Source organism: Rhinopithecus roxellana, chromosome 3 (assembly GCF_007565055.1).
Source record: "Rhinopithecus roxellana isolate Shanxi Qingling chromosome 3, ASM756505v1, whole genome shotgun sequence".
NCBI lineage: Eukaryota > Metazoa > Chordata > Mammalia > Primates > Cercopithecidae > Rhinopithecus > Rhinopithecus roxellana.
In genome coordinates this window covers 125,493,383-125,518,593 of record NC_044551.1, presented here as the reverse complement: position 1 = coordinate 125,518,593, position 25,211 = coordinate 125,493,383, and the positions used below count along the sequence as shown (strand labels likewise).

The 25,211-nt window shown below is 38.3% G+C and overlaps 1 protein-coding gene across 5 annotated transcripts in view; it reads right to left on the bottom strand.

Moving 5' to 3' along the window:
* The window catches only part of NNT (nicotinamide nucleotide transhydrogenase), a 111,530-nt gene that overhangs the window by 33,672 nt on the left and 52,647 nt on the right, over positions 1 to 25,211 (bottom strand). For all 5 annotated transcript variants that reach the window (XM_030927252.1, XM_030927253.1, XM_030927254.1 and 2 more), the window contains 7 exons: positions 23,776 to 23,937; positions 22,491 to 22,601; positions 21,203 to 21,348; positions 20,097 to 20,292; positions 17,246 to 17,479; positions 15,727 to 15,887; positions 13,244 to 13,423 (listed from right to left, as the gene is read on the bottom strand). In XM_030927252.1, coding sequence (XP_030783112.1) covers positions 13,244 to 13,423; positions 15,727 to 15,887; positions 17,246 to 17,479; positions 20,097 to 20,292; positions 21,203 to 21,348; positions 22,491 to 22,601; positions 23,776 to 23,937 — 1,190 coding nt within the window. The remainder of the gene's footprint in view (positions 1 to 13,243; positions 13,424 to 15,726; positions 15,888 to 17,245; positions 17,480 to 20,096; positions 20,293 to 21,202; positions 21,349 to 22,490; positions 22,602 to 23,775; positions 23,938 to 25,211) is intronic.

Genomic DNA, 25,211 nt, shown 5'->3' with positions numbered 1-25,211 from the left:
GCCACATCTGAGACTTCCCAAACATTCAACTCATTGATGTAGATTAATCCTTTCTAGTTTTGAATTATACAATTCCGAAACTGTTATCAAAATAAATGTTCTACCAAATTGTTGCCCTTAAAAATTGATTTAAAGGACTATTTCGGACATTAAGATATTTCTGTCATAGATAACGTTTTTAAAAAAAAATGGGGGGGGGGGGCGGAGCAAGATGGCCGAATAGGAACAGCTCCAGTCTCCAACTCCCAACGCGAGCGACACAGAAGACCGGTGATTTCTGCATTTTCAACTGAGGTACTGGGGTCATCTCACTAGGGAGTGCCGGACAATCGGTGCTGGTCAGCTGCTGCAGCCTGACCAGCGAGAGCTGAAGCAGGGCAAGGCATCGCCTCACCTGGAAGCGCAAGGGGGAAGGGGATCCGTTTTCCTAGCCAGGGGAACTGAGACACACAACACCTGGAAAATCGGGTAACTCCCACCCCAATACTGCGCTGTAAGCATACAGGCACACCAGGAGAATATATCCCACACCTGGCCGGGAGGGTCCCACGCCCACGAAGCCTCCCTCACTGCTAACACAGCAGTCTGCCGCGATCTATCCACCACGCAGCAGCGAGGCTGGGGGAGGGGCGCCCGCCATTGCTGAGGCTTAAGTAGGTAAACAAAGCCGCTGGGAAGCTCGAACTGGGTGGAGCTCACAGCAGCTCAAGGAAGCCTGCCTGTCTCTGGAGTCTCCACCTCTGGGGACAGCGCACAGCTGAAGACCAACAGGGGAAGTAGCGGGAGCCGGTGCAGACGCGAACGACTCTGTCTGACAGCTTTGGGGAGAGCCGTGGATCTCCCAACACGGAGGTTGAGATCTGAGAACGGACAGACTGCCTGCTCAGGTGTGTCCCTGACCCCTGAGTAGCCTAGCTGGGAGAAATCCCCCACTAGGGGCAGTCTGACACCCCACAACTCACAGGGTGGAGTACACCCCTGAGAGGAAACCTCCAAAGGAAGAATCAGACAGGTACACTCGCTGTTCAGCAATATTCTATCTTCGGCAACCTCTGCTGCTGATACCCAGGCAAACAGGGTCTGGAGTGGACCTCAAGCAATCTCCAACAGACCAACAGACAGTCCTTCTGACTGTCAGAAGGAAAACTATCAAACAGGAAGGACACCTATACCAAAACCCCATCAGTACGTCACCACCATCAAAGACCAGAGACAGATAAAACAACAAAGATGGGGAAGAAGCAGGGCAGAAAAGCTGGAAATTCAAAAAATAAGAGCGCATCTCCCCCTGCAAAGGAGCGCAGCCCATCGCCAGCAACGGATCAAAGCTGGTCAGAGAATGACTTGGACGAGAGGAGAGAAGAAGGCTTCAATCCATCAAACTCATCAGAGCTAAAGGAGGAATTACGTACCCAGCGCAAAGAAACTAAAAATCGTGAAAAAAGAGTGGAAGAATTGACAGCTAGACTAATTAATGCAGAGAAGATCATAAACGAAATGACAGAGATGAAAACCATGACACGAGAAATACGTGACAAATGCACAAGCTTCAGTAACCGACTCGATCAACTGGAAGAAAGAGTATCAGCGATTGAAGATCAAATGAATGAAATGAAGCGAGAAGAGAAACCAAAAGAAAAAAGAAGAAAAAGAAATGAGCAAAGCCTCCAAGAAGTATGGGATTATGTAAAAAGACCAAATCTACGTCTGATTGGGGTGCCTGAAAGTGAGAGGGAAAATGGAACCAAGTTGGAAAACACTCTTCAGGATATCATCCAGGAGAACTTCCCCAACCTAGTAGGGCAGGCCAACATTCAAATTCAGGAAATACAGAGAACGCCACAAAGATACTCCTCCAGAAGAGCAACTCCAAGACACATAATTGCCAGATTCACCAAAGTTGAAATGAAGGAAAAAATCTTAAGGGCAGCCAGAGAGAAAGGTCGGGTTACCCACAAAGGGAAGCCCATCAGACTAACAGCAGATCTCTCAGCAGAAACTCTACAAGCCAGAAGAGAGTGGGGGCCAATATTCAACGTTCTTAAAGAAAAGAATTTTCAACCCAGAATTTCATATCCAGCCAAACTAAGTTTCATAAGTGAAGGAGAAATAAAATCCTTTACAGATAAGCAAATGCTTAGAGATTTTGTCACCACCAGGCCTGCCTTACAAGAGACCCTGAAGGAAGCCCTAAACATGGAAAGGAACAACCGGTACCAGCCATCGCAAAAACATGCCAAAATGTAAAGACCATCGAGGCTAGGAAGAAACTGCATCAACTAACGAGCAAAATAACCAGTTAATATCATAATGGCAGGATCAAGTTCACACATAACAATATTAACCTTAAATGTTAATGGACTAAATGCTCCAATTAAAAGACACAGACTGGCAAACTGGATAAAGAGTCAAGACCCATCAGTCTGCTGTATTCAGGAGACCCATCTCACATGCAGAGACATACATAGGCTCAAAATAAAGGGATGGAGGAAGATCTACCAAGCAAATGGAGAACAAAAAAAAGCAGGGGTTGCAATCCTTGTCTCTGATAAAACAGACTTTAAACCATCAAAGATCAAAAGAGACAAAGAAGGCCATTACATAATGGTAAAGGGATCAATTCAACAGGAAGAGCTAACTCTCCTAAATATATATGCACCCAATACAGGAGCACCCAGATTCATAAAGCAAGTCCTTAGAGACTTACAAAGAGACTTAGACTCCCATACAATAATAATGGGAGACTTCAACACTCCGCTGTCAACATTAGACAGATCAACGAGACAGAAAGTTAACAAGGATATCCAGGAATTGAACTCATCTCTGCACCAAGCGGACCTAATAGACATCTATAGAACTCTCCACCCCAAATCAACAGAATATACATTCTTCTCAGCACCACATCGCACTTATTCCAAAATTGACCACATAATTGGAAGTAAAGCACTCCTCAGCAAATGTAAAAGAACAGAAATTATAACAAACTGTCTCTCAGACCACAGTGCAATCAAACTAGAACTCAGGACTAAGAAACTCAATCAAAACCGCTCAACTACATGGAAACTGAACAACCTGCTCCTGAATGACTACTGGGTACATAACGAAATGAAAGCGGAAATAAAGATGTTCTTTGAAACCAATGAGAACAAAGATACAACATACCAGAATCTCTGGGACACATTTAAAGCAGGGTGTAGAGGGAAATTTATAGCACTAAATGCCCACAAGAGAAAGCAGGAAAGATCTAAAATTGACACTCTAACATCACAATTAAAAGAACTGGAGAGGCAAGAGCAAACACATTCAAAAGCTAGCAGAAGGCAAGAAATAACTAAGATCAGAGCCGAACTGAAGGAGATAGAGACACAAAAAACCCTCCAAAAAATCAATGAATCCAGGAGTTGGTTTTTTGAAAAGATCAACAAAATTGACAGACCGCTAGCAAGGCTAATAAAGAAGAAAAGAGAGAGGAATCAAATAGATGCAATAAAAAATGATAAAGGGGATATCACCACTGACCCCACAGAAATACAAACTACCATCAGAGAATACTATAAACGCCTCTATGCAAATCAACTAGAAAATCTAGAAGAAATGGATAATTTCCTGGACACTTACACTCTCCCAAGGCTAAACCAGGAAGAAGTTGAATCCCTGAATAGACCAATAGCAGGCTCTGAAATTGAGGCAACAATTAATAGCCTACCCACCAAAAAAAGTCCAGGACCAGATGGATTCACAGCTGAATTCTACCAGAGGTACAAGGAGGAGCTGGTACCATTCCTTCTGAAACTATTCCAATCAATAGAAAAAGAGGGAATCCTCCCTAACTCATTTTATGAGGCCAACATCATCCTGATACCAAAGCCTGGCAGAGACACATCAAAAAAAGAGAATTTTAGACCAATATCCCTGATGAACATTGATGCAAAAATTCTCAATAAAATACTGGCAAACCGGATTCAGCAGCACATCAAAAAGCTTATCCACCATGATCAAGTGGGCTTCATCCCTGGGATGCAAGGCTGGTTCAACATTCGCAAATCAATCAACGTAATCCAGCATATAAACAGAACCAAAGACAAGAACCACATGATTGTCTCAATAGATGCAGAAAAGGCTTTTGACAAAATTCAACAGCCCTTCATGCTAAAAACGCTCAATAAATTCGGTATTGATGGAATGTACCTCAAAATAATAAGAGCTATTTATGACAAACCCACAGCTAATATCATACTGAATGGGCAAAAACTGGAAAAATTCCCTTTGAAAACTGGCACAAGACAGGGATGCCCTCTCTCACCACTCCTATTCAACATAGTGTTGGAAGTCCTGGCTAGGGCAATCAGGCAAGAGAAAGAAATCAAGGGTATCCAGTTAGGAAAAGAAGAAGTCAAATTGTCCCTGTTTGCAGATGACATGATTGTATATTTAGAAAACCCCATCGTCTCAGCCCAAAATCTCCTTAAGCTGATAAGCAACTTCAGCAAAGTCTCAGGATACAAAATTAATGTGCAAAAATCACAAGCATTCTTATACACCAGTAACAGACAAGCAGACAGCCAAATCAGGAATGAACTTCCATTCACAATTGCTTCAAAGAGAATAAAATACCTAGGAATCCAGCTTACAAGGGATGTAAAGGACCTCTTCAAGGAGAACTACAAACCACTGCTCAGTGAAATAAAAGAGGACACAAACAAATGGAAGAACATACCATGCTCATGGATAGGAAGAATCAATATCGTGAAAATGGCCATACTCCCCAAGGTTATTTATAGATTCAATGCCATCCCCATCAAGCTACCAATGAGTTTCTTCACAGGAATTGGAAAAAACTGCTTTAAAGTTCATATGGAACCAAAAAAGAGCCCGCATTGCCAAGACAATCCTAAGTCAAAAGGACAAAGCTGGAGGCGTCACGCTACCTGACTTCAAACTATACTACAAGGCTACAGTAACCAAAACAGCATGGTACTGGTACCAAAACAGAGATATAGACCAATGGAACAGAACAGAGTCCTCAGAAATAATACCACACATCTACAGCCATCTGATCGTTGACAAACCTGAGAGAAACAAGAAATGGGGAAAGGATTCCCTATTTAATAAATGGTGCTGGGAAAATTGGCTAGCCATAAGTAGAAAGCTGAAACTGGATCCTTTCCTTACCCCTTATACGAAGATTAATTCAAGATGGATTAGAGACTTAAATGTTAGACCTAACACCATAAAAACCCTAGAAGAAAATCTAGGTAGTACCATTCAGGACATAGGCATGGGCAAGGACTTCATGTCTAAAACACCAAAAGCAACGGCAGCAAAAGCCAAAATTGACAAATGGGATCTAATTAAACTAAAGAGCTTTTGCACAGCAAAAGAAACTACCATCAGAGTGAACAGGCAACCTACAGAATGGGAGAACATTTTTGCAACCTACTCATCTGACAAAGGGCTAATATCCAGAATCTACAAAGAACTCAAACAAATATACGAGAAAAAAACAAACAACCCCATCAAAAAGTGGGGAAAGGATATGAACAGACATTTCTCAAAAGAAGATATTCATACAGCCAACAGACACATGAAAAAATGCTCATCGTCACTCGCCATCAGAGAAATGCAAATCAAAACCACAATGAGATACCATCTCACACCAGTTAGAATCGCAATCATTAAGAAGTCAGGAAACAACAGGTGTTGGAGAGGATGTGGAGAAATAGGAACACTTTTACACTGTTGGTGGGATTGTAAGCTAGTTCAACCATTATGGAAAACAGTATGGCAATTCCTCAAGGATCTAGAACTAGATGTACCATATGACCCAGCCATCCCACTACTGGGTATATACCCAAAGGATTATAAATTATTCTACTACAAAGACACATGTACACGTATGTTTATTGCGGCACTATTCACAATAGCAAAGACTTGGAATCAACCCAAATGTCCATCTGTGACAGACTGGATTAAGAAAATGTGGCACATATACACCATGGAATACTATGCAGTCATAAAAAAGGATGAGTTTGCGTCCTTTGTAGGGACATGGATGCAGCTGGAAACCATCATTCTTAGCAAACAATCACAAGAACAGAAAACCAAACACCGCATGTTCTCACTCATAGGTGGGAACTGAACAATGAGATCACTTGGACTCGAGAAGGGGAACATCACCCACTGGGGCCTATCATGGGGAGGGGGGAGGGGGGAGGAGGGAGGGATTGCATTGGGGAGTTATACATGATATAAATGATGAATTGATGGGTGCTGACGAGTTGATGGGTGCAGCACACCAACATGGCATAAGTATACATATGTAACAAACCTGCACGTTATGCACATGTACCCTAGAACTTAAAGTATAATTAAAAAAAAAAAAAATGTCCAGTGAACAAAGAGCCTCCATCACCTGTATCATACAGTCCTGCAGAAGATCACAGTAGTAGATGTACTGCTGTACAGAGGTAGAGGGACAGAGGAGAGTGATAAATAAACAATTTTATTCTAACTCGGCTTAAAAGGAACCATTATTTCCTCCTATAAAACTGAATGAAGAAGAAGGAAAGAATCTCTGAGGACATTTAATTAATATGTATCCACTTCTGATGGCATCTTAGGGACAAAAAAAAAAGGAACCACACAGTAGTTTAACAATCATAGTCAACTTCTTAAACACGTGTCCACAATTACATCACCATTAAGCTATAATAATTCCATGTGGTCTCTTAAAAATGAAATTATTTTCATCTCTAAATTTACCATTGCAACATCATAGTCTCAACAAATGTTTAGCGTTCATGGTTCTGTTTTGTTTCTCTCTCTCTCTCTTTTTTTTTTTTTTTTTTGCCTGCTTAAATGATTAATGAGACTATCCTATGACCGCTGTTCCAGAGATTGAACAGTTCTCAGCTTCCAAAACAAAGAATTTGCAACACTGTTTAAGGCTGTTCCTTTTAAGCTATTAAGCCAATCATTAAAATTGCATTCTACATTAAAGAGAACCCTAATTCACATAATTCTGAACACACTGTAAGAAATCAATCTGAAACCAAAGGACAGGTCATAAAACTGACAAAGTCAAAGCAATAATAACATATACCATTTACTAGCATCTCTCATTTCAATGCTTTGTAGGTATTAATTAATCACAAAGGAAAAAAACATTTTTGATTTGGCTTTTGATCCACTTCATTCTGTTCTATTTTCATTTGGAACCAAGCAGCAAAGTGCAAAAATCAGAAAATTTGATCTCAAAATGCTGTTCAATTTTTGTAAGACCTCTATTTCTGAGGCAATCTGGATACTATCACAAACAAATAAACTGTAAAATCATAGAGAGGTTAATGTCTATATGATATTTGGGTATCATTGATTTGAGTTGGTTGTTTGGACACTTCAACATTTTTCAGTTTTTATAATCTTGGATATTGTGCAACCACAGCACTGAGCTCAGAGGACACCCAAAAGAATTCTTTGTCAGAACAAAAATTCAATTTTGGGGATTGCTAGTTAGCCATTTGGGGTACATTCCATTCCCTCACACATAATAAAATCACCCTGTTCTAGTTTGGACTTGCATGTTTCCTTCAATAAATAACAGTGAAGGTCAACATACTGGTACCATTGTTAACTCTACTATATCTGCTATCATAATATATCTGGAGAAGACTCTAAAACATGAAATAAGCTAACAAAATATTTATCTAATGTTCACTTAACAAACCAATTTGTGTGAATGTGCCAGGTACTTGGCCAGACTCCACAAACACAAAGGTGAATAATAAATGGTGCCTTAAACAGAACAGAGTCCTCAGAAATAATACCACACATCTACAGCCATCTGATCTTTGACAAACCTGAGAGAAACAAGAAATGGGGAAAGGATTCCCTATTTAATAAATGGTGCTGGGAAAATTGGCTAGCCATAAGTAGAAAGCTGAAACTGGATCCTTTCCTTACCCCTTATACGAAGATTAATTCAAGATGGATTAGAGACTTAAATGTTAGACCTAATACCATAAAAACCCTAGAAGAAAATCTAGGTAGTACCATTCAGGACATAGGCATGGGTAAGGACTTCATGTCAAAACACCAAAAGCAACGGCAGCAAAAGCCAAAATTGACAAATGGGATCTAATTAAACTAAAGAGCTTTTGCACAGCAAAAGAAACTACCATCAGAGTGAACAGGCAACCTACAGAATGGGAGAAAATTTTTGCAACCTACTCATCTGACAAAGGGCTAATATCCAGAATCTACAAAGAACTCAAACAAATATACGAGAAAAAAACAAACAACCCCATCAAAAAGTGGGGAAAGGATATGAACAGACATTTCTCAAAAGAAGATATTCATACAGCCAACAGACACATGAAAAAATGCTCATCATCACTCGCCATCAGAGAAATGCAAATCAAAACCACAATGAGATACCATCTCACACCAGTTAGAATGGCAATCATTAAGAAGTCAGGAAACAACAGGTGTTGGAGAGGATGTGGAGAAATAGGAACACTTTTACACTGTTGGTGGGATTGTAAACTAGTTCAACCATTATGGAAAACAGTATGGCAATTCCTCAAGGATCTGGAACTAGATGTACCATATGACCCAGCCATCCCACTACTGGGTATATACCCAAAGGATTATAAATTAGTCTACTACAAAGACACATGTACACGTATGTTTATTGCGGCACTATTCACAATAGCAAAGACTTGGAATCAACCCAAATGTCCATCTGTGACAGACTGGATTGAGAAAATGTGGCACATATACACCATGGAATACTATGCAGCCATAAAAAAGGATGAGTTTGCGTCCTTTGTAGGGACATGGATGCAGCTGGAAACCATCATTCTTAGCAAACTATCACAAGAACAGAAAACCAAACACCGCATGTTCTCACTCATAGGTGGGAACTGAACAATGAGATCACTTGGACTCGGGAAGGGGAACATCACGCACAGGGGCCTATCATGGGGAGGGGGGAGGGGGGAGGAGGGAGGGCTTGCATTGGGGAGTTATACAAGATATAAATGATGAATTGATGGGTGCTGACGAGTTGATGGGTGCAGCACACCAACATGGCATAAGTATACATATGTAACAAACCTGCACGTTATGCACATGTACCCTAGAACTTTAAAGTATAATAATAAAAATAAAAAAAAAAAAAAATAAAAAAAAAAAAAAATAAATGGTGCCTTACAATACTTTCTCAGTAAAATGAGAATAATATTTCCTACCTTCAGAATTTGTGTGGGGATTAAATGGGCTATATTTTGTAAAGCATCCAGCATAATGCCTGTTATCCTGCACTAACGCCTAATTTTGAGTAGCTATTTTATTTTTTATGATTATACTGATCTACCTAGAGCTGCTAAGCACAGCCATAAGAGACTGAATAAATATATAATTTCCTATAATAAAGAAGCATAAAGAAGGTTTATCAATGAAGGTTAATGTAAAAAGTGAGAAATCAGAAAATTTTAGAAGAAAAGATAATTTCTATCTTCAAAATCGAAAAATATGACAGGCTCATATTAACTGGTTTCTGACTTGTTTTGTAACAATGCCTAGGAGTAGAGCTCATACAGTAAGACAAACACATTGAACATCACAAGTAAGAGCTTTGACTGGTGAATGCTTTGTGGAGATCAATTTAGCAATATCAAAAGCCAACAAAAAGTTCTTACTCCCTTTGACCATGTAATTGCACTTATAAAAACTAGACCTAAGGAAATAATCAAAGATGTATAAGAAGGAAAACTGCAACCAAAAAAAAAAAAGAAAGTTAAAAACAACTATTATGAATTTGAATAAACAGATTCTGGTATATCTGTGTGCTATAATAGTAGGAGCTAAAAATTATTAGAAAATTAAACATTAATTAAACCTTCATTAAAATTAAGGTTAGACAATTACATAATATATTCAGTAGAATATATTTAAATATATTCATATAAAAAGACTAGAATGTTAACTGTTAAGTGGTAATAGAAGTTTAGGTAATTTTATTTTTTTATTTATCCTTTTCTGTTTCTTCCAAATTTCCTACATTAAACATCTTTGATTAATTGGATTTTTTTTTTTTTTTTTTTTTGAGACAGGGTATCACTCTGTCACCTAGGCTGTGGTCCAGTGGTACAATCATAGCTCCCTGCAGCCTCAACCTCCCCAGGTGATCCTCCTGCCTCAGCCCCCCAAGTAACTGGGACTACAGGCATGTGCCACCATGCCCAGCTAACTTTTATATTTTTTGTAGAGACAGGGTTTTGTCATGTTGCCCAGGCTGGTCTTGAACTCCTGGGCTCAACTGATCCACCTGCCTTGGCCTCCCAAAGTGCTAGAATTACAGGTATGAGCCACGGCACCCGGCCAGAATTTTTTTTAAATTAAAACTTCAACTGTTCTTGAATCCAAATTATTAATCTGACCCAATGTGATATTTATGGCCTCAGGCAGCTATCGGAATAATTTGGTAGCTCTATATACAGAATAGGAATACAAAATATCTATGGAATGCTGATGGTAAAAGGCATGCCTGTGGCAGTGAAATGGAAAAAAAAGAAATAGAAGACCTAGAGAAAACAAGTCAAAAAATATAAAAGAATAGGAAAAATATGAGAAAGATGATATAATTGCAGAACACATAGAAGAGAGTACTTTCAACAAGTACCTCTTGCTACCTTATTCTAGTGTTACAGAAGAGTTACTCTAAGACTTACTATGGTTGCTATAACTAATAATAACAAAAGACACTAAGTGAAGAAGGAAAAGGAGAGTAATAAGAGAGACACAGACAGAAATGTGGGGAATACTCTTCATAAATTTAAAAAAAAAACTAAAGAAAACCGTTTTTTAAAAAGGATAAAACGAGAAATTAACCATGCTGACATTTCAAGAACTAGATACAAGTCTTCTTCCCTCCTCTCCCCATATCAGTATGCCATAGGCTTTGTTAACATTCAAATCCTTCAAATCCTCCCATTTAACTTTAAAAGCCACTGACAAACCTCGTTTAAGTAATAATGAAAATCTGCTGCCCCCTGCTGGTCATTCAAATTCATCAACTGAAGCAAAATCAAACTACGGGTTAAAAGCACTTTTACAGAAAACTGTTCCTAGTACAACTTCATAAACATTTTTTATTCACAAATATTTCTTCTTTCTGTCACAAAGCTGACACTTTTCAAATAGGATACATAAACCTTCACCTTTCCAAATTCCCCAAGCAATTTAGGTGATTTAATTTTAAAACCCCTTAGCTTGTTTTGAATTTGGGCTACCAAACCCTTTGTTTAGCAACACAGCCTAAGAAACAAAAATATTTTTTACTATGAAAAGATACTTCAGCCTTCCAAATTACAATGAGATTTTCAATTAAATCGTAAGAAAAATCCTGAGTTGTAAAATAAGGCAATTTTTTAAAATATTGTAATAAATGAATGAAGGTAGAGTAAGTATCTGATATGGTTTGGCTGAGTCCCTACCCAAATCTCATGTCAAATTGTAATCCCCACATTTCATGGGTGGGAGGGCCTGGTGGAAGGTGATGGATTATGGGGGCTGACTTCCACCTTGCTGTTCTTATGCTAGTGAGTTCTCACGAGATCTGGTGGTTTAAAAGTGTGTGGCACATCCCCCTTCACTCTCTCTCCTGCTCCGCTACGGTAAGATGTGCTTGCTTCCCATTCACCTTCCGCCATAATTGTAAGTTTCCTGTGGCTTCCCAGTCACGCTTCCTGTTAAGCCTGTGGAACTGTGAGTCAATTAAACCTCTTTACTTCATAAATTACCCAGTCTGAGGTAGTTCTTCACAGCAGTGTGAGAATGGACTAATACAGATCCCTTTCTTGTCTAAATTATTTATCAGTGTAAAATCACATTCTGGTTTCACTTAGCTTCATACTTGTACTGTAACAGTTATTCAAAAGTATTATTTAGACAATAACACCTATAATTTGAAAAAAGTTCTACTCAAACCTTTAATTATAATATTTGCACAGCATCTTCTTTCCATCAAGAAGAGAACTTGAAACAAACAGAAAAGCTAGGAAGTATTAGTGTTGTTACTTTTTTCTGTTCTTTTTTTAAAAAACCATCATCACACACTGGGTCCTATTGTGGGGAGAGGGTGGAGGTAGGGATAGCATTAGGAGATATACCTAACGTAAATGACGAGTTAATGGGTGCAGCACACCAACATGGCACGTGTGTACATATGTAACAAACCTGCACGTTACGCACATGTATCCTAGAACTTAAAGTATATTAAAAAAAAAAAAAAAATCATGCTGACCACAAAACTTCTAAGGTAGAAACTCTCACAGATGACCAACGGAAGTGTAAATCAGAACGACCTTTCCAGAAACATGGCTATAAGTATAATGAGGCTATAAATTCTAGAACTCTATCTTAAGACAAAAATCTGAAATGTCAAAGATATGTACAAAGAGAAATCAAAATCAAACAACTTCATATGTATAGCATTAAGGGGAAATTAAATAAATTTTATATATTCATATGATGGATTAGGGTAAAGTCTCTTAAAATAGAATTTTTAATGACAAAAAGTCAACAATATAGTATGTAAGTTTTTTTAAATGTAGGACAATATACAACATGGTCAGACAAGTAAATACACAGATATGCCATACATAAGGAAATAAACCAAAATCTTACCTGTTTATCTCCAGATGGAGAGAGGCACTAGAAGATTTTCATCTTTCTATTTAATTTTCCTAATCTTTACAGTTGGGTACCTTAAAGACAGTCTTGGAAATTTATGCAAATGAAACACTCTGCTATTTCTGCTGAAGAGAATTCAAAGCTACCATACTCTTTTTTTTTTCTTCTTTTGAGATGGAGTCTCGCTATGTCACCCAGGCTGGAGTGCAGTGGCATGATCTTGGTCACTGCAACCTCCGCCTCCTGGGTTCAAGCAATTCTTTGCCTCAGCCTACCAAATAGCTAGGATTACAGGCACCTACCACCACGCCCAGGTAATTTTTGTATTTTTAGTAGAGATGGGGTTTCACCATCTTGGCCAGGCTGGTCTTGAACTCCTGACCTCGTGATCCACCCGGCTTGGCCTCCTAAAGTGCTGGGATTACAGGCGTGAGCTACAGTACCCAGCCTACAATACTCATTTTTATGGCTAATAAAAGAAATGATAAGCACATCCATGTTTTCAGAAAGTCATTTCCTTTTCTTTCATGTATGTGTTGTTTCTTACCACACACATGATGTATGACAGGATAGCACCAGACGAGCCTATGAGTGCACCCACAATGGTCAGCAGATTGTTGTTGAGCAGGAAGCCCTCTGCACACAGGGCCCAGCCTGAGTAGCTGTTCAGCACAGTGATGACGACGGGCATGTCGGCACCCCCAATAGCAGCTGTCAAAGTCACACCCTAGAACAACAATCAAAGTAGAACTCAAAATTAATAACATAAAAATAAAACCTCTGGCATTTAACATTTTGCTCCTTAATTATTCTAGCTTTCCCATTAATATATTTACATATAAGTTCCACTTCTGGTAATAAGTGTCTCCCATCTGACCAACACTTCCACAGGTATAACAACTATAAACACCGAGCCACCCACCCCCCTAAAAAAAAATCTTTACATTTAAAAAAAACACTTTTCAGTGATGAAAAACAGGCAGAAACTGGAGAAGTGTCTACATTTGGAAAAACATAACAACACCAAGTGAATTTCCCAATTTTTATGGCTTTAGACTGAGGGCAATCCTGTTGTTACCAATTAAAGAAATTATAAAATATAAGCCCACAGTCTTACTGGCTTGAAGGTCCTGAAGATAGCATTTGAGATGACTAAGGCAGCTGGAAAGTAATAAGGGAAATCCCACAAAGGAGCAGGCTAGAGAGAGGGAGTCCCAGTTTCTGTGTATAAATTCTACTCAAATCTCTGGATGACTCTTGAACTATACATAAGTGAGACAGACTCCAAGCAATCCTGTTAAGGATAAAATAACAACAGATTTCAGCTGCCCCTCCCCACCATAAGAGAGTCAAAATTGGGAATTTGAGTTTAGCCAAGTTAGCTAGCTACAAAAATGCATAAATAAAAAATAATAATCAATACCCTTTGAAGGAATATAACATAATCCAAAATGTCTATAATGTATCATTAACAATGTCTGTGATACAACTCAAAATTACTAAACACAGGAAAGGAAAAAGCTTTTTGCTTATTTCACATATTTTTACCTTTTTTTGTTTGTTACAATGAGAGCATATTCATGTACTACTCATTTAAGCCAAAAACAATAAAATAAATTCAAAAAATACTTTGTCTAAGACATTCTCATAGAACCAATAAATCCTTTAAATATCATATTCACTGCTTCCCTGAAACAACAATTCTTAAAGTTTTGTTTTGTTTTGAGACAGAGTCTTGCTTTGTCGCCCAGGCTAGAGTGCAATGGCATGATCTTGGCTCGCTGCAACCTCTGCCTCCCAGGTTCAAGCGATTCTCCTGCCTCAGCCTCCCAAGTAGCTAGGAAAACAGGCGCACACCACCATGCCCGGCATATTTTTGTACTTTTAGTAGAGACAGGGTTTCACCATGTTGGCCAGGCTAGTCACAAACTCCTGACTTCAGGTGGTCCACCCACCTCGGCCTCCCAAAGTGCTGGGATTACAGTCATGAGCCACTGCGCCCAGTCACATTTGTACCTTTTATTTTGAGACTTCATTAACCTATTCTGCCTTATTAGATTAAAAATATCAAAATTATTTTTCTTTTGTTTAAAACAAAAATCAGTGCAACAAGCCAGAATAAAATTAGACTATGAGCATTAATATAAAGATGAGATTTTAATTTACTTTTCAGTGATCTCAAGTTTCTGTGTTGAAATCATGACTTAACTCTCATAATCACACAAAAATAAGTATCATTTTTACACTATAAATTAGGTGTTTCTGAATCAAGGAGCCAGTAAGTATTTCATAAGCAATTGCCATGTGTCTAGCTTTGTGTTAGGCACTGTACATAATTTTTTTAACCTTATCTACAGATTACACACTGAAAGAACATGAGTAACAGTGAATAACAGCAAATAATAGCACTGCATGAAACAACATCATACATTGATATAAGATGCCAGACTGTCATATAGACAACTAAAAACTACTGTTTCAATATACTAAATGTAAAAATTACAGAGAAAGAGGAAGGCTGAACCTATCATAAAAGGCTTAACTGAACACTCTCACTGAGCATATGGGGTTTTTTAACTGCATTTCATTTTACACTTATTTGATTTCATGTCATATCTTCCAATGATGTGAGAGCAACTAGTGGGCAGAGACTATCTTACTTGTATTGTATAAACCCCGAAGCACTATTTTGTAGGGCTTGTCATATAGTAGGCACCTAATACATTGAAACCCTTGGCCTTTTTAAGCTCCTGTTCACCAACACATTGATCCAGTGAAAAGACTCCAGAGCAATAAAGGCGTCTCATGTGACAACTTTAAAATGAATAATTAAGTTGCAAGAAAGAACAATGTTCTTCCTACACTCTTCTGTGTTTTCCAGATTCTAAAAAGATGAACATGTGACATAATTTTAAAACATTTTTATTCCATCAAGGTTCTTGATGAGATAAAAATCTGATTACACTTTAATCTAACAAAATATTACCAGTTTTTCACCAAATATGTACTTTTCAATCTCTGACTTCTTACCATGATAGCAGAGAGAGCAGACACAGAACCCAGACAGGCGATGCCAGTGGTAAAGCTTGGGTCCACCATGAATGGGATTATCCCGCCCACACTAGCAGCCAGTAAGCCTGCATTGAGTAAGTGCCTTCCAGGCAGTAGGAGAGGGGCAGATTTCAGGAGACCTAGAGCCAAGCACGTAGTAGTTAGAATTCAGAATGTGTTGTAAGAAACCCCCTCACACACACTCAAGTGTGTCTTTTAATCCTAAACTACCAAAATTTAACATTAGCATAACATGGTATTTAAAATATTACTTTATATTACTAGGTATGAAACAAAAGCAAATTAGAATTATTATACATAATAAACATGAAAAGAGACAGAAAAACTATGGTTCGACTTCACGATTCTTTTCCCCATTTTGATCACAAAACAATTTCTTTCCTTTTTGTCATGAAATCTTAAGAAGTTATTTTCTTACGTATGACCAACACAGAAGTTGTTAAGTGTGGGTTTATTTATTTAAAACTTCATGCATGCCAGTCTTCTGACAAAAATAAAGCATAAAAAAGTAAAAATAAATAAATAGAACTTCAATATGGAATCCTAGCACACTAGTATTTCAGATTCTACTAACTGAGCCCAAGGAAGAAGAAACCTTGTTTGTTATTTGTTCCTAAAGGCAAAGCATGAGATAAAAATGTTTGAGACTTGAAGTTCTTTTATGATTTTCAAGTTTTGTGGAAGTTCACCACTTAATTTTCATGACTTTATTACTGAGAGGCAAGACCATGTTTTTAAATCACAAACTAGTTTCTCTAGAGACTTTTTTGTAAAAACACTGACAGCAGCCTCTGTAGGGTTTTTTCTCCACTTCCATTTTCATGATTGACTTTACCAGCAGCAAAAGTTGTCATGCTAGAGTCCTAAAGTGAGTATTTGTTTTCAAAATAAGTACTGTTTACTACTCACACAAACTTATTTAATAAGTTCCTATTTTGGAAAATGTATAAAGTTCATTTCTATGAATTCTACACAGTCATCTCTAACCAAGGATTATGAGGATCCTGTTTTGTTCACATGTATTATCGAAAGTCAACTAGTCCCTCTATGCAAATTCCTGTGCACTAATTTCCTCCATTAGCTGTCTGCAAATGAAACAGCTTCAAAGCTTTATGAGACTTGTTAAGTACCAATAAAGGGGAAGGATGGGAGGAAAAAAACTTTTACAATTTCTGAGTGCTATATGAATACTCTTCACCTAACAGTTTTACTGTTAAGGTATTTTCTTTTTTTAATCTTTTTTATTAGTAGTAATATTTGATTTTTTTATAAAAAGTAGAGATAGGGTCTCGCTATATTGCCCAGGCTGGTCTTGAACTCTTGGGCTCAAGAGCCTCCCACCTCAGCCTCCCAAAGTGCTGGATTGCAGGCATGAGCCATTGCGCCCAACCATGTTAATGTATTTTCTGAAATTAAAATGGATCCCTAAATGCCCTAAACATAGCTATTTACCTCTATGTTATGCTGAATCACTTACCCTGCAATTTTCCATAGGCAATGAGAGACCCACTAAAGGTGACGCCACCAATGTAAGTGCCGAGGTAGGCCACAATCTTGGTGAGATTTGCTGCTGCATCCGTAGCAAAATGTGGATATTCTATAATGTACTCAGCTATGCAAGTAAGTACAGCTGCCAAACCCACTAAACTGTGAAAAGCAGCAACTAATTGAGGTAAATCAGAAATCTGGATGCGTTTGGCAATTGTCAATCCTGTCATGAAATGAAGGTCAAAAATAAATTAAAACTTGACAAACTTTTGAGAAGTAACCACAACAAAGATCACCCTTAAGAATTTCCACCATTGTCACAAATAAATATTATCTAGTTCCTAGTATGGGCTAAATATTCTCTACAGGGGCTGTACAGAAGGTAAGGGCACTAGTTGTATACAGGTTGAGTATCCCTTATCTGATATGCTTGGGACCAGAAGTGTTTCAGATTTTAATTTCTTTTTAAATTTTGGAATATTTTCATATACATAATAAGATATCTTGGGAATGGGACCCAGGTCTAAACACAAAATTCATTTATGCTTCATATACATACAGCCTGAAAGTAATTTTAAACATTTTAAATTATTTTGTGCTTGAAACAAAGTTTGTGTTAAGTATTTATGTGTGGAATTCACCACTTGTGGTGTCATGTCACCACACAAAAAGTTTTGGATTTTGAAGCATTTCAGATTTTTGGATTAAAGATGCTCAACTTGTATACCCTTTCAAAACAACAGTTTTTCTCCACACACCTAAGCACGACCCAACTCCAACGAACCCCAACACGCAGCATCAATGCATGCCTCTTCCCATCACAAACTCCCAACCTTCCCCTAGCCAACACTTCTTCAGACTACCTAAATCTCTAATCAAATTCCCTTATATTCTCCCCATTACAACCAGGTCCTCTTCTCTATAACCAGTGCTTGCTCCTGAACACATAAGAAACACCTGGAACATAACAAAGATCTTGGTTTTCAGGTGGGTAGGTGGGAGCAAAGTCTCAAGGTAAAGAAATGCAAAAATCTGGGCAGTAAATACTCAAATTAGGAGCCTCTGAAGGAAGTGCATGGCTATAGGTAGGTGATACAGAAGGAGTGGGGCTCAGAATATTTGCTAAGATCACATCTAAAGGTTTTCCCGCCATGAACCTATAGCGTAAACATTTTCCTTCAAGTCCCTTTCCAGAGATTATCAAGAAAAGAGTCAAAGCTTTCCTGAGGAAGTATAAAAGGAGGCCTAAAGCCAGTGTTGCACTGGGAAACATTTAATAACCAGTTCCACAGGAAAGAAATACATGCACATACAAATACATGAGATTTAACTGATACAAAGGTGGCTAGCACACAATTTTCAAATAATAAGAAATACAGTGTTCTTTATTGAAAATTCCATGTAGACAAATTGACATTCATAGAATGTTTTTATGGATCTTTGCTAAACTCTTATATCTGTAGCCAACCTAGTGTTTGCAACTGATGAATAAGCATACTTCCAACAGGAACGTTGTTTGATATTTATTTTTGTTTACTTTAATAACTAAGATGAAAGTAAAACAACAGAATGTATGTGAGAACTTCACTCATTTATCAACCATGAGTGACTTTATTGCTGAATCTGATAATAGTTTTCAAATACTGGAAGAGTATTTGCTCAATTACTTGTGCTATTCACAATGTCACAGCTACAGTCAAAACATTTGAAGTTTAAGCTGCATCCATCACTTTCTCACGTCTGGACAATAAACAAAACAATAAATCAAGCCCAGATTGTAGCATTTGCCTATTTCCATACTGCAATACTCCTACCAAGTAAAATTTCAATCTACCAATGTGATGTCATTGAATGTAGAATTGGAAAGAGATGTACCACAGCCCACTGATACATAGCATTTCTTCTATACACATACAATAGATATAAGTAACCTCAAGAGCATAGATAATAAAACCTAGTAAATTAATTAGAAAGTTATGAGTTTTTAATATTATTACCTTTGTTTCTGATTTATTTAATTTTAAGTTTATGTAATTTAGTATTTAATAATGGCTCTGTTAAACAATCAACTTTAAAAATTCCTGGAAAAAAATTTTTTTTGTTTTTTTGAGACAGAATCTCGCTCTGTCATCCAGGCTGGAGTGCAGCAGCATGATCACAGCTCACTGCAACCTCCACATCCCAGGTTCAAGCGATTCTCATGCTTCAGCCACCCAAAAAGCTGGGATTGCAGTTGTACGCCACCATGCCCAACTAATTTTTGTATGTTTAATAGCTACGGGGGTTCACCATATTGGCCAGGCTGGTTTCAAACTCCTAGCCTCAAGTGATCCACCCACATCAGCCTCCCAAAGTGCTGGGATTACAGGTGTGAGCCACCAAGCCTGGCCTAAAAATTCCTGAAAATTTAACAATCCAGCACACAACTGAATAAAATTAAAACAGTGGTTTTTCTGCTGGCAAATGTTTTTTTCATTTTTAACAGGTCTATGAAGCAGAATCTTTGGCTGCTATTTATACCTAGCAGAACAAAAGTTAGCTTATGTATAGTACATACATAAGGATTCCAATCCCCCATTCCATTATCAGCTAATGGGACACAGTCAGTAAAGGAAAATAAGAATTGAGTATAGGATATGTTGACTCAGTTGATGCATTTAATCAGTGTTTTAAAATGTATTTGAATGAGAATTACACCAACTGGGATGAATTTTCACCAAAATAATATTAACTGAAGCAACTTCCATGAACACAATTTAATTATTTCATCAATATGGACTTTAGAAATATATATTGAGAAACTGGAGTTCACATAAAGGCAGAAGCCCGCAAGTGCTTACCAATGGTACCACCCAAAGCCATCGCTCCAGACATCTGAGCTAGTAATTCTGGGCCCGGTTTTAGGACTCCGAGGGTGGCTGCCAGTCCTCCAGCAACCCCAATCATGCCCAATGCATTGCCAAGACGTGCTGTTCCCTGGGTGGAGAGGCCAGCCAAGGCACCAACACAGCACAAACCCGAGCCTAGGTACATGATCTTTTCAAAGGAAAAGGGAGAGAGAGAGATTATTAAAACCTTTGGTCTATTAGCTTAGAGACTTCAATATATTTCCTACCCATTAGGAATATTAACATATGAAATACTTATATTGTATTTGCACTTATACCATTTATATAAATTGGTTTCTTCTGGATTTGCTATCATGCACAAATACACATAAAAGTACCTGAATTTAAATGGGGTCATTATTGGATCTAAAAATACTAAACTTGACCAAATGCTGTAAAAGAGCCAACCCCTGACGTAAGTGCCAGGGGCTGTGCCATATGTTTTATCTGTGTTGTCACAGTCTCATGAGATTCACAAGAGGGAAAAATCATTATCCTCATTTTGCAAAAGAGAGAATCAAAGCTTAAAGAAGTTACATACTTTCTTCAAGGCAAATGATCAATAAATTGGAAATCTGGAATTCAGACTAAGGTCTTTCTGACTCACTGCTCCAACTCTTCTCAAAAAAAAAATGTTCATTCAATAAATACTGCATGTTGGAAACACAGAAGAAACTAAAAGACAGTCATTGAAAAGAAATAGAAAATACGGAGTTCAGAATTGTTTCATTATAAATCCACAACAATCTAGCTAGATACGTAATGAAGATATTGATAAACTTCCTAACTCCTTTTACATGTGGAAAAATGTAACAAAACAAAGACATAAACCCATATTTAAACTCAGTTACCAGAAAAATCTGTCTCTAGAATCCAGGGTCCTGATCCTCAGGGGAAGAGAATGCTTGGTTTAACCAAGATGTTTCTAGGGTTATTGTTGTATTTGCTTGACAGGGTTGTATTTGCTCGATAATTTGAATTAGGATAACTAACAATGTTAAATCTAATAGAGAAGAAAATATTGTGGTAAATATAAAAACTTACAAAGAGCCTCTTACCTGTTCAATGTTATAACCACTGTAGAGGGCAGCTAAATATCCACCAACAAAGGTACCAGCAGGGAGCAGATACAGGTAGTTGTATTCTGGGGGGTCAGTGGGACGCTTGAACATGTCCAGCATTCTCTGAGTTACCAGAAAGCCACCTTAGGCAAAGCAAAGGAAATAAAAAACATAGTACCTCTTTGAGCTCACTGAGCAATATGATTTTTTAAAGTGCTACATTTTTTCTATTTTAAGCACATCTTTATCACCTAGGAATAAATATAATTTAAAGTAACATTTTGCAACCTCAAATTTTTTTTTTTTTTTGAGATGGAGGCTCACTCTGTTGCCCAGGCTAGGGTGCAATAACACAATCTTGACTCACTGCAATCTCCACCTCCCAGGTTCAAGCTATTCTCCTGTCTCAGCCTCCCGAGTAGCTGGGACTACAGGCTCACGCCACTATGCTGGGCTAATTTTTGTATTTTTAGTAGAGAGCGGGTTTCATCGTGTTGGCCAGGCTGGTCTCGAACTCCTGACTTCAGGTCATCTGCCTGCCTTGACCTCCCAAAGTGCTGGGATCACAGGTGTTAACCACCACACCCAGCCAAAATGTAAAGTCATTCTATTACTCAAGTTAGTTTCATTAGAGAGGTGGAGGAAAAAACACTAAATATATTCAGGAAGAAAACGCGATCAGAATGCAAAACTAAAAGAAAAAAGCTACTCAAAAAGCTTGAGAATGTGAAAGATCAAAGATTGGCATCTTTTTCTAGTAGGTTGTTACATTTGTAAAACCCTATAAAAAATTATAAAAGAGAAAAATACCATATCAACAGGCACCAGGTTTCTTGGACACATTAAAGAATTTTTAGCTACAAAATAGCATCAAACGAGTCTCACACATGAGTGATGTGCGAGGCTTTCAGTTTCCAGGAACAAACGCTGGCTAGGATAAGGCAAAAGACTAAAATTTGATCTAAAATTATACTCATTTATAGATGTTATGGTGACAGCTCTAACCCAGCTTACTTCAAAACTATGCATTCAGTAACTTTCCAGTTAACTTGTAGCAAGACATCATTTTGTTTGTTTGTTTTGGGGAACTGGGGGTTGTTCTCTCATCAAGAGTTTCTAAAAATTACAGATGGGCAAAATAACTAATATTCCTGCACAAAAAGCATTTAGGGTCTGAGTGAAACCTTTTTTAAAGGCACAATTATGTCTATTTTATACTGATTTATATTTGCTTTGTATGTCTCCATTGAAAATAGTCCTCTGAGACCTTTCACTGACATCATACCTGCAATGTTGACGGAGGATATGAATGTGGCAAGAGTAGCAAGGCCCTGAGAAGTTGTGGAAGGATACAAATGTCCTCCCATCAGTGCCAACCCACCAACTGCAGTCAGCCCTAGAAAGAAAGCATCAACATGGTGAATAGTGATAGTGACACCACCAAATCAAATATCATAGCTGAAGTACCTCACATACATAGATTCATAGAGTGTAAAGTTCTCAATATCAAAAAACAAGGCAGCTTTCTTATACCCTCATTAAAATGAAATAAACAATTTTCCTTATGCAGACTGTGGATAACACACCTTCACATCATTCTCACTGAAATTACTACTGTGGGAAAAGGGTTAACAAAACTTTTTCTCCTTCTGCATTGGAACTGGACTTTCCTTTAACTTTCTAGCTATGTTCCTCTAATACAGATATAAATCCACCAATGTTATAGACAACATCGCTTATGGTTAAAAAGTGACCCTGGTAGATAATTTGCGTGTAAACTAGAAGAAACTATTAATGAACTGTAAATGTCTGCTGGGGATGCCTAGCTTTGGGTTTTCCTGACTACAGCACCTCTTGGAGATAGACATGTTCCCTGCAGAGATCCTCGAAGCTGTGCCTATGGCAATGTTATAAAAGATGACTATTGGCCCTGAGGCTTTCAAGCCAGGACAGCTCCCATGTTTGTCCAATGTAGAATTCATTCCCTCATATCTGAACCATTGCTAGGGGACAAATAAAATAGATCCTGGGCAGCCGCGTGGACTGCTGCTGCTGCATGAACTGCGGAAAAGACTGGCACCAAAGAGAAATGCCTCATGCCACCTCACTGGAAAGCGATGATTTCCCGTACCATAGCTTCATGGTGAACCTGATGCCACACAGGGCCTATTGTAGCCTTGGTAGGCTGAATGTTGAGTTGAATTTAAGGAGAGCCCTATAGGATGTTGCAACTATGATTCTGTGGAACACTGGTTTTCAAATTTTATCAGTGGAATCCTTTCCTTAAAAAAAAAAAAAAAAGAATCAAACTTGGAAGAAGTAACAGTGGCTCTGTCCTGCTTGAAATGGGAGCAGCCCAAAGAGCTGACACATTTCCGCGGCCTCTTACTTTGCAGGCCCATATTCCATACCCTCTCGGAGTCTGGGAGCCCTTAGATCACCAAAGCAGATGCCTCGGATGCCAAGCAAAACAACTTGAAAACACACTTTATAAACGTCATTGATAGTCCTCCTAGAGCTGAGTAAGCCTATGAAAACCTGAGATGAGGAAAAACAAGAGAGGAACAAACCTGAGATTGCATTCGTCACAGACATTAGTGGTGAGTGGAGAGCAGGGGTCACTCCCCAGACGGTATGATACCCCACAATGCCAGCCAAGCCAAAAGTGGTCACCATCTGAGAAAAGGCTAGATTGGGAGCCGCAATGCCCAAACCCAGTATCCCCGTGAGACCTAGAGAAGAAAGTAAAGAGTGTGTGTGAGCTGACATCCAGTTGTCTCAGTAAGATTAAAAGCACACCCATAAATATGTGAAATAGTCAATGCTTTTAAATTCCACTCCCTTGCCAGTAATGAGCAGATTTTTTAGACATTTGACAATTAAGAAGTAGGGGGACGGAGGAATACTGTGGACAAAACCCAATTTTCTGACCGCCCCCCCAAAATAAGCTATAAAGATCTAGTAATATTTATGAGTCACCTTAATAACAATTTGCACATTTTCCTCTGTGTAGTTTGTCCTCTTCCCTGTTTTAACTTTTATTGACAGTGCCACATATGTTTATACAAGCATTTTTATTCCCGATTACAGGCCTATAGAGGATCTACCAAAGCATTTTCTACTGGGACAAGACACAACCTTTATAAGACAAGACTTTTATGAGGCCAATTTTATGTCACTCTCAGATTTGGCTGAGGAATAGGGGTTTTAAAAGAGTAGGAAGAATTTCATTCACTCCAGCACCTCCCCAAAACATATGGCTTCCACCCACCCGGGACACAAGTTTTGCAATTGCTCCTGAATCTGGACTGGACTGTTGGCCAGGGCAGTCAGCTCCAGCCTCAACACCAAGTCAGCAAACAGGATTTTACAAAGAAAAGGAAAAAAATAATACAAATTAAATTAAGAATGTGCAGAATACAAACAGCTCTGACATACATCTTTAATTATCACCTTCCTTGATAGCAAACATGTGGACAGTTGTTCTGCAACAGAAGAAAGGGTTACCTAGTGGTCAGTAAAAAGAAAATGACAGTGGGTGACCAGGGAACTAGAAGTTAACTTTCCTGAATAAGGTACCTTTTTCCTTGATGTAAACTATTACTTTGGAAGTGGCACCACTGAAATATCTAGGGCTTGACATTAATTTTACATTAAATCATTCAATATGACTGTAGTTTTAATTAATTTTCCTACCCACATATCATGTATCCAAGGTTCCAGTGCATAGCCCATTAACCACCTGATTAGAGAGTTAGATACAACACTGTTTTGTCTTCCAGTTAAAAATTAGAGAGTTGTATAGGGTTGTGAATAAGAATATGTTTTCTTAAGTCAGTCTGGTTTGAATCCTGGTTCTGCTGCTCCCTAGCTGTGTCATCTCAGGCAAGTTACTTAATCTCTCTGTGCTTCAGGTCTTCATATGTAAAATTATCAACCCTCTCTGTCTTCATCTGGAAAAGAAAATAATAATATACCCACTTTGCTGAATTCTTGTAAAAAATAA